Below are 18,081 nucleotides of genomic sequence, written 5' to 3'. Positions count from 1 at the left end.
TTCAGTTTCAGTCAGAGTTCATGTGAAAGTGGATGGAGCTAAATTCAGGTAATCCCAGAAGAAAACCTGCTAGGAGCGGAAAAAGATGGTGGAAAAGGCTGGAGGTTCACCTTCCAGTCAAACAATAACCCCAAACATGAAGTCAGAGATACAATAGAAAAGCTTAGATCAGTATTCATGGGATGTAATATTTTAGTCTAGTTTTGAATCTAGTCAGAAATATATGACATGACTTGGTTATAATATCAACTTAAGGAGGCCAAATACAAGATGACAAGATTTTCAGATTTTTGTGTATACATTTTTTTTCATTGTTTGAAAGATGTTGTCTTTGTCTCTCACATAAACCCCAAATTAAATATTTAATACAACAGCGTTTTTGTGACACTGTATTTTACTCTGATTTAACAGAATCAAACTAACTCTTGGTCTTATAGTCTAATTGTGACCATTTAGTTGGCTTAGAAACTTGTGAACAACATTTTAAATGTGTCTCAAATTATAAAGGTTATGGTTAAATCATCATAATCATAGGTTTGAAAATATCAGTCTGTCATTAAACTATGTGATATGTTTAATTTGTAATTTGAGTTACTGGAATAAAATAACTTTTCAAATATATTCTAATCCACTCACAGAGCCTGACTTTCAGGCCTCTCTGCGTTGAGCTGCCGCTCTCCTCGTCAGCTTCAGGTTGATATCTGGTGATACCTGTGCCAGGTCTGGAGAACCCATCTGTTCTTCAGTGCAGGAAAATGCAAGTTCAGCACAGTTTGTGGTTTCATTTTAAACGACAGGCACAGCAGCTTTGATTAAAAGGGACTCTAACATATCACCGACCTTCAGATTCCTGCCGCATCAGCAGATTTTTGCAAATAAACCTATTTTTCTTTGCAGATTTGTCCTAGTTTATCAGTATTTTGGTGGTTTTATAGTATTGGGACATTTTAGCACACAAGGACAAGGGGGACTCTTATGTCAACATGTTAGCAACATGGAAGCTAAAAAGTTCAGCAAAAACAACCAACAAATCAACCAGCCTACCTACCTACCAACCATGGATTCTTACTTTTGTATAATGTTCTAATCAAACTTTGCATTTTTATTTAACACAAAAACAAATGAATAAAATATTGCTACAAAATCTACTCAATAGACAGAAACTTTAGTTACCAAACCTTCACTCTGCTATTCCCAATGTCTTACTGTTGGTTTACGGGAGTTTACAGGTTCCTATTTTGCTCTCCAAACCAACTTGGCCGACTCCCGTCTCATTAGTCTCTTGGACAGTTGATTTATTTGACCTTTAATCATACAGGTTGTCTCATTGAGATCCAAGATCTCATTTACAAGAGACACCCTCACTCTACCGGCGAGCTCAGCCTGGATTTTCTGATTTTAGCCCTTTTTATCTGACAACTTGGTCATGATCCGTATGTCATCATGACAGGTGAGGGTGCAAGCAGAGACGACTTTGCTTTTCAGTTCAGCTCATTTCTCACCAGCAGAGCAGCATCTCCTTCACTGCAGAAACGTCTCACAATCTGTCTATCCATCTTCCACTCTCAATACCATCAAGTGAGCGATCCATCTTTGCTCTAGTGCACCATGAAGGCCACAATTTGACGACCCCAACAGAAACCACATCATCTGCAAAAACAAAGATCACCCTTCACTGGAAAGACGTTTGACTTCATGACAAGAATGTGGACACGTCTCATGCTTTGGGTACTAATGCTAAGAATGAATAATGTTCTATAACTCGGCATAAAGAGCACCGATTTTATATGTATCACATGTTTGAGTTTACCAATGTGATTTATCAGAGCTCTTTGACGGACAAAAACAGAGCATTCGAACAGATTCCCTCTTTCAGATCATGTCTTCATTACTTGCATCCAGAGCAGAGAGAGTTTATCCGCGGTTGCTTGGAGAGATCAATTTAAAGAATAAACGGAGAGAAGCCTTCATCTCATACCAAGGAAATCCAACAAAAACTAGGCCAAGCTGTCACTGCAAAGCAAATCAAATAAAATGTTCTTTATATCGGTACTTTGGTATTCTGCTTACTTCTGAAACTCTTTTTCTTTCCTCTCTGTGTGCGTATGTGTGTCATGAGGCAGATGAGGCAGTGCTGACAGACCATCTCTGAGGCCACACACTATGACGAATGACGGTTTAAGCTGATGCTATAAAACAATGTCATCAGTTCACTTACAACTATAAAACCAGGCTGTCCCACACGGACTTGTGGTTTGCTCAATTCAGGACACGCTGTTCTGTTCTGACTTGGTAAAACGTCCTGAGATCCAGATCAGTTTACTTTTCTAATGCATCTCAATTGCTGCTAAAACTGGTCCATATTATGTCTTCCGGAAAATATCAACAAAAACAAAGACTCAAACAAATCTCAGTTTTAAACCAAATATGGAAATATACATTTCAGCCTGGATGTCTATGAACCAAGATTATCTTGAAGTGTCTGCTTAAAACATGAAAAACATGTAAGACGTTACATTCTGAAGGAAGCTGAAAATAAAATAATTACTAGCCCACAGTATGTCTGTATTGTAAAACTTGCAAAGAGCCTAAATATACAAGGATAAATATGGTATTATTTAGATCTTTATTGTGTTTATGTTTAAATATTCTGTATAATAACTGATGAAAACATTGTAAAACAAAAAGTTTAAGAGAAAAAGAAAAACTCCCACATTAAAGTTTGCAACACACTAACGAAAACCTTTCATTTCTTTTCCAGCCAGTCCTAAAATGCTGTATTAATGTGAAGACTGACTACTAGATAAGGCTCAATTAAGGGAAAAACATCCTGTAAGATTTAGTTTGCATTTAGATTTAAGTAATGAAGAAAAGTCTGCACATTGGGAGTAAATAACATAGTTGAGGAGGATTAAAAAGATTTAGATTTTGAGTTGTTTTTGCAGGAAGTGATTGAATTGTTCTGTTTTCTTAAGGATTAAAGACAGCAGGAATGCAGCTTTGCAGTGGCAAGACTGTATAGATCTTGTAATGAATGTGTTCCAGGAGAACTCATATTTTAAAAGAAAAAAGAAACAAGTAAATATATTTTTTTAAAAACTAAGACGCCTCTCCATCCATCTCTCTCTATTCCTGCGATCCTTGTCCTAATTTTATCAGAGATTTATTGCATAACAGCTCCAAGTGCGCAGCAGTCGGAGCAAAGCTGGATATTATCCAGTCATTAGTTATAAAAACACGCAGCAATCCATTCCTAATCACCCAGTAATCAGCCTCTTAATTCACACAGCTCCACAGAGACAAAGCTTCTGTAAGCTTTCAACACTACTTAGCTCACTAGACGTTCTCTGGCCCGGCTTCACGAGTAACCTGATGTGAATTCACTCACCACGAGGGTTTTTAAATTATTCGAGTCGGCTGACAGCATGCATGACTGATTGACCAAAATACCCCCTTAACAATAACACAGCCTGAAAAGCTCGCCCGTAACAAAGGAGTGGAGTTATTTTTAAAACTGAGAGCCTGGAGTACTGAGGCCAAGGAGACAATTAGTATTACTGAAAAACACAATATCGGCATTTGGATTCGTTATTCTGTGTTCTGGGTCTCATGCTACTGTGCTGACTCCAGACTTGAAGCAATACAGGTCATCAAACTATGATACTATCTCACAAAACCTTTTAAAACATTAGAAAAATCTAATAACATTTACTATATGGCATAGGTACATAATAATGTTCTAATTAAATGCTTGTTAATGTTAATTATTAACCCATTTACTGAAATGTTGTTGAACAACTTTGTGGTTTTTCCTATGTGGAGAATTAGTAGAGAGTCTCTTGGTTATATGTTAGGGATCACTGTCTTGCTTGCTCAGTTTTATCCTACAATCCTTATCAAGAATGCTATTCCTTAAGCTACATCAGGTCTGTCAGTATTGTATGCTAAACTCCAAGAGAGTGTGCAACCTCATTCCTCCTCTACTAAGGCTGTGTGCAAAGACAGAGCGTTTGATGTTGGTCTCATCTGACCGGATTATATTCTTCTCAGTAAATCAATTGATTTGTCAAATGATCTAGCATGATTTTTCTTCAGCAGTGGAGTCTTGAGAGGACAGGCAAAATTGTCTTTGCATCTCAATACATTTCTTATTGTTGCCACTGGAAAATCGGTTTATTCTAACTGCATATCTATTTAAAATTCTCTGCAAGAGGTCCTTGTCCTTTGAGCATCTTTTCAGATTTTTCTTTTGACTCCTTTGTCATACATATTGTCAGGAGCTGATGGTTTTATTGTCTGCTTTATTGTGAAATGATGTGCTTTTAACTTCTTGATGTGACACTTTTAAATGTGGACAGAATTATTTTCTAAATATTGACAGATTTAAGCAATTTCCTTGGTTTTGTATTTAATTTTTTACACACTTCAGCACCATGTTGTATTTATTGAAGAAAACATGGATTATGGGAATTGGTACCAATAAGTCACATTTCTTTGGCTGGTCTCATGACTTATTTTAGAAGCTGAAACTTATGTATACCTTTCCTCTTCATGACACATTTTTTGATTGATGCATAATGTTTAACAATTTCTAAATTAATATGACTTATAATCCAGCACAACATGTTTTTTCTCCTCTTTATGATGTATTTTTTGGCTGATATGACTCGTATAAAAATATACTCTGGAGCATCCTGCAGTCTAGAAAATGAACAGCCAAAAATACTTTGATTCCTGAAAATGTTTGACCTCAAAAACTTTTGATTTTATCATCCACTTCATAAAGTTTTCACCTAGTAGCTCTTTAAATGGGAGTTATTTGTTAACTTCTTGACTAATCTCAGACATTCTGGTAAGGTAATATATCATACTGTAGTGAAAGTTACTTAACCCAAAAATCCAAACTGACTCTTTAACATCGATTCAAGACAGGAAGGTCAATCAGCTCGGAAAATGTCATGGTCTTCATCCTTTTTATTAATTTCTGTCACCATCTCAACCGTCAAATGTCAAGATGAAACTGGCTCTCATGACGATGGCCTCGGGACATCAAGATGAAGATTTTTCTCTGCTGAAGATAAGAAATTCATGTATGGAAATGAAATAATAAACGAACTCTTAGATCAAAGCTATCATGGATTCAAGCAGACATATCAAAACGTCAGCTGCTCAGGCGAGATCTGGCTTTCATGGACCCCTTTCCTTCAGTGAAAGCACTAATCAGGAAGATTGGCAGGAACTGGAGCCAAAGATCCTCAAGTAAAGACAGGAAGTCCAGTAGAAATCTGTGTGTCTATCTGAAACGGCATTTATTATTTGAATCACTCAGATTACTGCTTCAAATGACCTCGCAACACAATAAAGAGGATCAATACTAAAATGGGTATGCATTAAAGTTAGGGTAATAAAGTAAACAATTATAGACTAAATGTTAGCTGTGCATCAAGCTGTGTATATACTGAGCAAACTTCTCTGACACAAACTGAAGAAACACTTCTACAATAGAACAGTTTGTCCCAGTTTTATAAACCATTTCCTGCAAGTAAAACCTAAAAAAACCCCCCCAAAAAACCACTTACACAGCTAAAACACAGTAAAACCGAAGCATAATTGTGTCACAAATGAACAATTTCATTTTATCATGCGTCTCATTTCGTATTTCATTTTCAGGTAATGGTTGGAAGGTTTTATTTTAGCTGCATTCAAGGCTGTCAGAAATAATCAGTTTTCTACAAAAACTGATGATTAAAGCGCCGTTTCACAACAAATGTCGTCACGAGGGACTTTTCAAAAATTACATTTTAATTAAAACAATAAATTTACCTGAAAACAGTGATCTGTGGAGAGGGATCTGGAGTGTTTCATAAAGGTGGCATATTCACAAAACTATGAAACACAAGAATCTATAAAACACAAACTTAATATGAATTATTAATTATTATTATTTTCATTAACTGTTAGCAAAAAAATCATCACAATCATCAGTAATGAAGACTTAAAATCATCAATCTGTCATTTGGTTAGTATAGTTAGCTGAAATGAGTGAAAAAATATTCTAATTTATTCAACATGACTGTATATTAACGGTTGTTGTAACGCTAAAAGGTGAACCTCAGTCTCAAGTCTTTTGATTGTTATAATTTTTCTTTTCCAGGATCGTTTTTAATGTCATCCATCTTTGTAACAACTCTAACCACACTTCCTTTCCTGGCTGAAGAACAAACATTTCCCACAGGATGATGCTGCCACCACCAGGCTTCACCAAGTTGATGGAGTCAGTTTTCTGCTATACATATCATTTATATCATAAGCCAAAAAGTTCAGATTTGGTTTCATCTCATTGTTCCACATGTTCACTCATGTGTGTTACAAACAGATAGATGAAGTTAGGACATAATGCGCCTGTGCTGCCTGTGCAGGGTTTGCTTTAATTTGAAATCTCCTCTCAATCCCGTGTAGTTTACATTTCATCGACTTCCCAGGTGCAGACTAAATATCTCAACATCATCTCTGCGTAGGCAGTGACCTCCACCATGGTGGGTGGCATCCTGTGTGGCTTTAAGAAGTTCCTGGTTTGACCTCTCATAGGCTGCAGAGCAGCGAGAGCTCAAGCTGCTGAATGTAAAAAAAAAAAAAAAAAGTCAGGATGGAAGTGATATAAGCAGAAGGAAATAAAATGAAGTCAAAAAAACAAACTTGCGTAACAAAAATGATGCATACTCCACGCCTCCGCTTGATTTATGTTATGAAACTGGTTTTGTTGACTAACCTGGAACGAGTGTCTGATCATGATCTTCAGCAGGGGCACCGCTGATCAATCAGAACGCATCTTTAAATATGAAATGAGACGTGATGGTGGCACTTTATGAAAGAGGAAAACTATAATCATATGCATTATTAAGTTTCCATTTTGCAGCTTTTTGTTTATGGGGTCTCGAGACGCCAGTCAGCAATTCAATCTAGAGAGGAGCCATCAGTCTAGAGAGGAGCCATCAGCATGTTGGAAAATGATCAAGCTGAATCGAATGGCGACATGTCAACGTTCCTCGCCACAGCATGAAGGTTATGTCTCTCCATCTGTCTCCTGTTTACAGCAAAGAGTTGTCATGATTTCCATCTGCTGGACTTTTTGGTTTGTGCTCAAAAAAATTAATCAAAAGACAGATAAAAATATGTTTCTATCCAAAAATAGATATAGAAAAAGTAAAAAAAAAAAAGCGTTTAAGGAAGTAAATTTACATCTGGGTAATAATAGATTTTGTTTTGATTAAACAACGGCTGGTATCTGTTATATTCCAAAGGTTCAACACCGCATTAAATCACAGAGCTGCACAGCCGTCCTTTACATATCGGTCAGCAGATACTAGCATCTAGATATGCTAATGTTTGACCTTGACTATAAATAATTGTCTGCAGCAAAGTTATCGACATCAACATGAGAGCTGACTGTACAGAGCTGAAAACGTACACCTTATTGGGAGTCAATAACTGATTTTCCTAAACAGAAGCGTGAATAAATAACATTTAGTTTCAAAGTTTCAAAAGTCTTATGAAGTCGTCAGCATGAGTTGAAGATAGTTGTAAACTAACAAATATCTAATTTCTACAATATTTCCTTTGGGATTCATGAATTGGTTGAGACATGTGATGGCCTTGTATCCCTACTGTTTAAAAACATGGATTATGTTTTTGTTTTGTGCGTCTTTGTATATCACAAATTAAAAATTCCTCATGGAATCTCATCTTTTTTGACAATTTTGAGCTGAGTTGGTAGCAAATGAGGGCTGATTTGGGATGATTTTATATGTGTCAATGTGAGCATATTGCATATTTATTATTAAATCAATAAAGCAGTCACACAATTGTGACTAAAGTGGATATTTTTAAGACTTAGAAGGCCTCGAGGATATTGAAAAGTAGGTTAAATGCTCTTTATTTATATTTGGCTGAAGGTTCAAATGAGCACTTTGATGATATCTTCAGCATACTGACTGAAGAAAATGTTAGCTGTGGTAAATATGAAATAAAATACTTTATTTTGGGCAAACCTCAGTGTATAGCAGCTTTGAAAGAATGCTGGTTAACGTCCTTTAACTCAACAAATCACAAATCCAAGGACACAACTGAGGAATTTCCTGCTAATGAGTTTTATAGCAGCATGGTGATTATCAACGTCACAGAGTCGGACAGAACCTTTAATTTATCGATTGTACCAGTCTCATTGTTCCTGTCTACTCCTCCAGTCTCAAAACGTCCAATTTACACCCTGAATGGCAGTGAGGCCCTGCAGTATTGAGCTGTGAGTAATGCTGCTGTGACCTCTGCAGAGCTTTTCTCTGCCATTTTCTCATTTCGTGCTGGGCTTTGAGGTGACACGTCAAAATATTGACAGGAAAACACACAAGGCCTTTACACACGGTGTGATAACAGCACCATGGCTGCTTGGCAGACTTGGGGAAAACAAATCTCTCATATGTGTCACTAATATATCAGAGGAGCTGGAAAATTTGAAGAAACAATGGAAAGAATATTAAAGTAAGCAGCGAAGGGGAATAATGGAAGTGGAACAAATGTGACAGAAAGCAGCAACGTGACGGTCCCAGTAAACAATCGTCACAAATGAAAAAGGAAACTTTAATTTAATTCATTATTTACTGCAGAAAAACGTGTCTATGGCTGCTCAGTGGTTATCACTGCTGTGTAGCAGCCAGAAGATGCTGGGTTTGATTTCTGACCAGAGTTCATCCTGCCTGTAGCTTGCAAGGTTTCCAGGAACTCCTGCTTCCTCCAACAGTCTAAAAACATGAGATTAACTGGTCTCTAAATTAGTGTGTTCATGCTTTGCCCTGTGATTGATTAACTAACAAAGGGCTTGATTTGTTTGACAAGGTGCAGTATGAAAGCAAATCGCATCAGCTGAAAATCGAACCGAGTCTAGTGGACTATGAGGTCTGAAAACACCCTTAGGGTCCCATATAAGTTTCCTATTAAAAACTAATTATTTCTGTTAAAGACAGTTTTCAGAATGTTAATGAATTTTGTCTCAAAGAAAACTATATCAATCTGATTTTGAAATTTAACAAATCAATAGAAGAGAATTTTAAAAAGCTGCAAAATGAATCTCTCATCGCTGCAACTCCAGAAAAATTACTCTTGAACATTTTACAAACCATAATGTTCAGCTTTGAAGTAACAGGCTTGTCATGTTTTATTTCTTTCTACTAACTGACTCAGACCAATGAACGTCTTATAACAGCGATTCCACGTTTTTCTCAGAGTTATATGTACATGAAACCTCGCAAGGATTCATAAAAGTAAGTTGGACTGTAATACCACTGACTAATGTCTACAGCAGTGGCTTTAAGAGACAGAATTGAGTGTTTAATGAAGAGGGAGCAGAATATAAACTGACTGAAGTGACAGCTGAAGACTGACAAGAGGGCTGAGGAAGCAGGTCGCCTCTTGACAGCAGAGACGCGCTGAGGAGCCGGGAGACGAGGCAAACTGGCCAGACGCTCACAGGAGCCGCTCACACAGACTCCAAATGTCACTCGATGTGAATTAGAGATCTCCGAAGGCGGTTCGCCCAGAAAGAAAGGGTGAGAGGGGCTAACATTCCTGATGGTTGACCTTTTAACTTAGACAGACTATATTTCACATTTTGAATCCTTCATTCACTGTAGTGCTTTGTTCTCTTTCACTTTTCTCTCAAAAAAGTGGGAAAAAAATCTCCATCTGTACTGTAAAGAATTGGTGATTAAAACTCTATTTAGAGGAGGTTTTCCTTCTTTAGAATAATTATTGTTTTGTTTTCCCAAACCGTTCTTCTTTCAAACAAAAATCTCAGTCAACTTCTTTTTGGAGACGCCAAATTGGATTCTCCCTCCAGGATCACAGACAGATGAGCGGCAGCAACAGTAAAAACGCACGTTTGATTTGAGAACATTTGATGAATGCATCATGTTGTGACAGTTTTACTGTTGGAGTAAGAAATGTTTTAGTGTTTATTCAACTGATTAAACCAGCTGATTTTAAATGATAATCTGTTGGCACAATTTGGAAAGACGTAGCCTAAAGCATCTTTTACAGTGAGTGCAAGGATAATATTTGTGCATGCACAAAAGATCTTTGTTTATGCCAAAGGCATGCAGCTTTTGTTCTGTCTGACTGTGTGTGTATCCTCTCTGTTTCTCACCCTCCACTTACTCGCTCTCTGTTGTTTCACTCAGTTTTTAATCAACTGTTGGAACGCAACCAAAAACTTGGACAATCATAAAGAGCGGCAATCAAATATAAACAAGTTCACAGCTTTTTCTTTTTTTTTTTTTCGTAATGCGATACAACAATGCATCTCTGTTTATTTCTGCAATAAAAACGTGTTTATTCTCCTTATTGCAATGAAACCCAACATCAACGAGATGTGCTGGATGTGCATCTCAGACGTGAAGCTCATTATGTTGTTGTTCTGCAAGAGTAAGTCTGTTTTCATTTCTCTCCTCTGTGCATGTTTGTGCTTGATTACTCACTTGGCTGTGTCCTCCCAGCTACACCACTGACTCTGGTCCAGTTCCTGCATGTCTAGCCTGAATCTGGTCAGGCAGAACTCCTCGATCACGAACTCGTAGTGGGATCCACATCCCAGCACGGGGAAACACTGAGCCACTGGTGAGAGCACAGCGGGGGGGGGAAACAGAGAAAATGAAGAGAACAAAGAAAAAAAGGGAGACAGGAGTTCAAACTTGTTATGGATGTAATTATATCCCAGCATGATGCAGAAAGCTGGATTCAAACATATATGTTTAAAATAATGTAGCACATGAGCTTTAATCATAGCAATGATGTTCAGGTCACCATAGCTGTAGCGTATTCAGTAAATTAGAATATACTGTCAGATGAGGCCCGTTACTATAAAGGTGTTATTATTATTACCTTTTGAAAATGTACAACTTTCATGCAGGTAGTAAACATACTTTCCATTCAGGCTGTATATTATTTTTTTTATTGGTATGATGTAATATTTAAATTTTTATTAACTGTAAGCAGAAAATCATCACATTGTGTTTCATTAGTGAAAAAAAAATCTGAAATAACTTGACTTTTGAGTATTATTCTAATTTATTTAATGGGTATGTATAAATAAAGTACATCCTCTTCACTTCTAAAGCTTCATGTGTAAAGACACAATTGAAATGATTTGGTGAAATGAACAAAAACATACAATAAAATACACGTGTTCAGTATTTATTAAACAAATATCTATAAACAGGTCTGTTTGTGGTGATCTAATTGTGCTCGCCGCTGTTTTTCATGTAAATCTGTACTTCTCTCCATCAGCTATACAGTCTTTCATCTCTCTTTGATGTCTGGACAAATATCTGTGTTTTTATTTAATAACAATTGATAACTGGTAACTTCCTCCGCTGCTACTTTCCACCAGATTCTCTTGACACCAGAAAAATTGAGTTGTTTTATATTTGATTTTTTTTTTTTTAGAATAATATTGTCATTATTCTGTCTGTTTCTTGTCCCTCATCTACTGATTTGAGTTTGAACTTGACAAGCAAATAACCTGCAGCCTGGTTGTTTTCTTCCCACTAATTCATGCACTTTTTCCCTCCCAGTGATGCTTTCCATCCTACCAACCATGAGTTCATTCCAGAACAACCTCTGAAAGCTGCTTTCCACCCACTTCTCCACTCCCCTGCCTCTGCTCTACCTTCACTTTGCTCACTCTCCTCATTAGAGGTTAATGATAACTCTCTGTTATGTACTAAGCTAATGTCTGGATCTCCTAAGTCGTCTATCTAAGAAACCTGCATGCAGCTGATACACTGAAAGCTGTGTGCTGACCTGAGAGATGTTCAAAGAAAACACAATAATTCCAGCTGGTTTTAAAGGTTATCAGTCATTTTATCCCCCGCCACTTCGCAAAAACGGCTTTTTACAAAGATAAAATTAATAATACTCTTAAGGTCAAACTATTTTCCTTCTTGGAAACAAAACTCCTTCATATTTCAGTTGCTTCACCCACATGTCTTTGAAGAAAATATTAACAAAAGACCAATTTAGGCTTCATTAGACATTTTTTCCCATTCAGCCTCATTTTATAGCACATATGATTGAGAGGTACTAATTTCTTAGTTTTGGTTTGGGAAAGTTTTACAATATTATCACTATCATATAAAGTTTATTTATGTATTACATTTAAAATTATAAATATAAACATGCAAAAACAAAACAAAAGTAATAGTAAGAATATACAAAATAGACATTTTTGTCTACCAAGGATGGGAGTGCATAATATATCAGAGAGGAAAACCATTTCAAGATTTTAAAGGGACAGCATCATGTATTTTTCAGGCACATACTACCATTTTATATCACAATAAAGTAACTATTTTATTTTCAGTTGTCATAAAAATGTTGAACATGTCAAACATGAGAAAAGAAACAACAGATTTTATCCATGAAGATGTTTGCAAAGTTTTTAGGAGCTTTGGACTGAGAAACAGATGCAGGTCCATCAGGTGTAATTTGGTAGCATTGTGCCTGTACATTCATCATGTATATATGCATTCACGACACAGATTAGAATAGGATTGGTAAGAAACCAAAAGAAAAACTTGCACACCTTCTGCAACTTTTACATTTTCAAAAAGGAAATTTTGCAGGACTTTGACCACAACTGCAAATGTTTTCCTTCTGTCACGTCTTGAGCTTTTTAACTGCATGACAACAAAAACAGAAAACATACAAATGAGAGATGACTAATCATAGATTTGGACACATTGATATAAAGTGTATGAATCCCGAACAAAGAAACTGCAAGTACTGTGACGCTCTTGTAGTTACCTAATTGACAAACTGTAACTAGTTTTTAGTGAATTTAACAAATGAAAACTTAACAAATGGACATTAATTGACTCAGGCAGGGTTTGCAATTTTAGCTTTTTTGTTTTACTCTAAACTGTACTTCCTGTGAAATGAAAATGTGTACAAAACCTCTGACCAGAGAATCCTATTTATACCGAAACACATCTTTATAAAAGCATATCAAATCGAGAAGTCTCTCAGGCATATACTCATCCTTATATGTCAGAGAAACAGACTGCATGACCAGAGCCAAGCAGTTTGCCGTAAAAAGAAGACCTCTGGCAAACCATGCAATCATAAAGGCCAGGTGGCGCATTGCACAGGCATCCAAATAAAAAAAAGTTTTGGAACAACGAGATACACACACATCATTTGTTCTCTGAATATCCTGAACTAGACAAGTCAGTGACCTGATGATAATCTAGCCATGTTGCAGTCCACTTCCTGAAGACCAGACTGAGAGCACTTGGCGGCTGCAGACAACTTTACTCAAAAATGTACTTTAATAAAGGTTAGACTTTGAGTTAGGAATAAATAAATGGGAAATTATTCTTCCCAGGGGTTCGTCAGTAGGGAATTGTTGGACTATTGGGGTAAAAAAGTTCCACCGGTCAACTTTTAGTTATGTTTAAAGATGTTACATTTAAAAGTTTTGACTCCACTTATGAACATAGATCAAAAAGTGTTAAATATTCCCTGTGGGAGCTGAATGTTAGAGAGGAAGGAGGATGGGAAATGAAAAAGAAGGTCATGAATATTAAACAAAACTTGTTTACATTTGTATAAAGCGGTCGGTGTTAAAGGAAGCTGGAGAGTCTTTGGGATGGAGAAAGAGTGATTTTGAGTAAACAGAGATAAAGAGGAGAAGAGAGATCATGTTGGTCATTCCTGAGAAATGAACTGAACTGTAGAACCGAGCAGTTTGCTCAACTTAAGGAAAACTGAAGTCTGCTGGAATGCAAGCTCCCACCTCCCACATATTCTGACTTCACCACATGAAGAGTAAAATACTCCCTTTACTTATTATGAATGTCTTCATGAAGGGAAAATTGGTGTTCAGTCCTTTCCAAAATAAATACATTTAATGTGCTTCTTTAAACTCAAATCAATCAGGGTTTGGACAAATAGGTCGTATTTTTCTAGTGATGTAATTGTCCATTATAATATTATAATTAACCTTGTCCCATTCTGGAAGTTTATATTATTGAATCGTTTTCATCAGCCTACCAAACCAAACCATACTAAAGGTGATTTGGAGACCCTGTCAACATTCCCAACATGTTTTTCTTTTTGTTCAATCTGACATGGCTGCTATCTGTCTATTTTTATTAATACACACATATCCACTTGTCCTGATTTTCTGGATCTATAAAAATAGTTTTAAAGCACATTGCTCGCATACGTGACAGGAAAAACTTTTTTCAGTCAATTCCCTCACTGTAAAAGTATTTGTACAAGGAAATCTTCTAGTGTATAATGGGCCCTGAGGCTTACTGTGCATTAAACATCCATTCCACTTGAGTGGGCTAATTGAGGCCTGATAATGAAGGCTCAGTAGAATACATGCTGATGAGCAAGAAAGCCTGGAGGATGCAAGAAATTGCATAATCATGCCAACAGTTTGGGTATACAATGGAGATATAAGTTATTGTTAGAAGAGAACAGTGGAGGATTATCTCATTGTAATCACAAGCAGCCAACAGTTTTTGCCTGACAGATAAATTGTTGAGCTACTGTGGAAAAAGAAAATCATGGTTCACCCAGGGTGATTGGACATATTATCCTTTCTGCTCTCAGTTTCATTTAATTTTGACTCCATATTGGCTCAGTGCAGAAAACCGCAGGATAGGATTCAAACCGAGGACCTTGATATATTCAGCACTAATGTAAACAATAAAAATAGTGTTTTATAAAATGCATTTCCTGCTATCCCTATCAATGTTAACATGTAATTAATCTAAAAAGTTGAACACATTAATATTACATAAAGCAGATTAATTGTATTACCCTACAAGCCTCTCTCCAGCAGAGGTTTACACGGTCTTGTACTGCGATCAACAATGAAAACGCAAGAAAAAGATGAGTGAGGAGAATCAGACTGTTGTGTCTGGGTAGAAATTTCACTTTAAACAAACGCTGTGATGGATGTTTGGATAAAAGCATGGTAATACGTGGACTACTTTTTGCAAAGGTGAAAAATCCTTCCTCCAAATGCAACCAGTTCATAAATATTTCTAAATTACATTTGAAACAAAATGACTTCTTTTCTTATACTTTCCTGAATATGAAAACCTGGAAAACTGAGATGTTTGGTTTGAGACAATAAAGCATTTTCTTAAACATTTTTTTTTTGAAAATGTGCATTTTTACATTTCAAGCTTAATTGTGATTAATCACTAAAGTATGATTAAACTGATCATATTTTTAATTGACTGACAGCACTAATTACCTAAACTTATTTTAAAAATTACTCTAATTCCATATAAGTCCAATAATGTCACCAGAACAGGAAAAAAAAAAGGTCATATTCTGTTGTTGGACTTGTGATGAACTGTAAAAACACAAAATCACACCAAATACTTTTTGGTTTAGTTTCTAGTGCAAATATCTTAGTTCACTTGAAATGAGACAAAAATAAGTTATAAGAATCTTTTCAGAAAGATAAAGGTGATTGTTTTAAGTCAAAAATTCCTTTATATTCATGAAAAAGTACTACTTCCATTGGCAGATTATTTCACTTGTCATATGGGAAAAATGTCTTGTTTTAAGTGAAATTATCCACCAATAGAACTACAGTAGTAGCTGTTCTGTTCATAGCAGCATAAAGGTCCTGGGGGCTTTTTGCACAAAGTTTGCATGTGGACAAGTAGATTCTCAGCACAGCTTTCTCCCACAGTTAAAAAGTAAAACTCTAAGTTGTTTTTGGTGTCTGTCTGTCTGTCTGCATGGTTGTTTGTCCGTTTGTCTCTATGCTGCCCTGTGGTAGATTGGCTACCTGTTTGCTTGTACCCTGCCTTTTGTCCATTGATGCCATTGAGGCAACAGCCTTCCCCCATGGATGGATGGATGATAATGGAGGAGTGGAAATACATTGTGTTGTCTGTGTTGGTAATAGCTTAGTGGATGCTCCCATCAGTTGTTTTTATTGATGGTAGGAAACAAACCTTTAAGGAGGTGTTCAAAACCAGACATCTCCTAAAAAGAAAAACACCTGCCGGCACTGCTTCCATCAACATTTTTCATCTTTACACCAAAGCATCTCGGTTTTTATCATTTCATTTCCCAGACTGTGACTCAGTTGTTCAAATCAATTTTGTCCTCCAGATACTCATAGTGAGGCAACGCATGATGAACCTGAAGTAAAGGGTACGATTGACTAAAGTTTTCCTTACTTTTTCCCTCCAGCTAGTTTTGACTTGAAACTAAAAATAAAGTAACCTTTCAAGCCTAAGTCAATTGTTTTTTTTTTTTGTTTTTTTTTTTTACATTTTTCTTGATTGTTACTGAAGATGGGAAGGCTGCAGGTAGGCAAAGTTTAAATTCTATTAATAAATAGAAGAAAATAAAAACTGAAAAAAGTTTCAGTAGGACCATTTTAATCTGCTCTCTCTACTAATTTTACATAAGGTGCGTATTTAAAAATAAGGTGTCTATTATCTAAAAACATCTCTCTGATCATCAAATACATGAAGCTTTGTCAGAATTTAATATGCAACTGTAAACTGTTTACTTTATGGCAAGTCAGGGATTTGCTTTATCTTTAGATTTGTTGTTCACTTTTGGTCCTTTTGACTTCAGAGCAATTCTGTCTTTTGCTTTCAACCATTTCAGCCTCGAAATCAAAAGGTCACATGTCTAGTGCAAACCCAGTTTGGGTATTTCAGAAAACCTGAGCTGCCCTTTTAGATATGAATTAAAAGGAGACAGAAAGTTCTTAATAAATCTTATACTGTGTGTTTGAGCCGATGTCTGATGATCACTTAACGGAAGGGGGAGACTCTGTGAGGAATGGTTGAGGGGAAGGGAAGATGTCTCCTCAAGTCATGGCACTTTATGTGGAAAACCAGGAAATGTTTTCATTTGACATTGATGAACAGAGCAAGATAAACTGGATTAAGAAATCTGGGACATTTGAGAGCAATGAAAAGCACAACAGTAATAAATCAGGAGAAATTTTCTGAAATTTGGAGTTGAAACCTCAATGTTTGTCTATGTTTAAATCATTTTCTTATTGTACATCTTCTGCAACAGGGATTTTCTTCCCTGTGTTTTCTGCTGAATCATTTCTGAGCACAGAAAATGATAATGCTCCACAGTGACTCTTGGGGGAATAGATATAAAAGCAGAATTTAGGTTTATTTTCACATATCGCTGTAGGAGAAGAAGAATTTAAAAAAACATTAAAAAGGAAAACGCTGCAACAGTTGCTTTGTGAAAAATCTAGTTAACCTCTGATGAAACAACGCCTGGTCTACATTATCTATATCTATATAGATGATGTATATTATACCTGCTGCTATAGATGCTACCAATATCATAAGTTAATAAAATTTATGAAGGTGCTTAGAGAGGAAAAGCTCAGGAGATAAAATTCTCAAAATGTTCCACTTCATGTTGGTTTAAAACTCACAAATGACCAGATACAAATAAGAACAAACATGGTTCTTAAAGAGGGCAATTTACATCATATTCATTTGTGGAATATGATGTTTTATTTCTTTTGTTATCTTTTTTATGTATTTATTTATTTATTTTTTACAAAAGGACAGTTTCATATTAGTTTTGTGACATAAAAAAGCAAGTCAGTACTTCATCTGCATGTTCTCTCTTCAACTTATGGACAGTATTTTACTAAATACTGTCCATATAAAGGTCATATAACAATCTGCACATCTTATCTGATAGGGCCTTCACTACAATCTGTGAGAAGTTATCACCTTTTCATAATACAACAGCTCATTACATGAGAATCAGATGATAAACACTGAAGACGTGAAGCTGTTTACCTGCCTTACACTTTAAGAGCTTAAATTTCCCAAGCCAGACAGAGTTTCATCATGATAATGTAATAACATCTTATTCCACGTGCATGTTATTGCATTTATTGTCGCCAGTGGAGCTTTCAGGATTGACCAAGGCAAATGTTTCAGCTGCAGGCTTACACAGGAGTGAAGAAAGATTAATGAGTCTTAATTCCTTTATTTTCCT

General features: G+C 36.1%; 1 protein-coding gene across 1 annotated transcript in view; it reads right to left on the bottom strand.

The window, feature by feature from the left end:
• Positions 1-18,081, bottom strand: part of ramp1 (receptor activity modifying protein 1) — a 67,521-nt gene that overhangs the window by 21,766 nt on the left and 27,674 nt on the right. The window contains exon 2 of the mRNA XM_088002327.1: positions 10,527-10,662. Coding sequence (XP_087858453.1) covers positions 10,527-10,662 — 136 coding nt within the window. The remainder of the gene's footprint in view (positions 1-10,526; positions 10,663-18,081) is intronic.

The sequence above is a fragment of the Poecilia mexicana genome, unplaced genomic scaffold, assembly GCF_051168715.1.
Source record: "Poecilia mexicana isolate PSO_F unplaced genomic scaffold, ASM5116871v1 scaffold_2, whole genome shotgun sequence".
NCBI lineage: Eukaryota > Metazoa > Chordata > Actinopteri > Cyprinodontiformes > Poeciliidae > Poecilia > Poecilia mexicana.
This window is presented reverse-complemented; position numbering and strand designations above follow the sequence as displayed.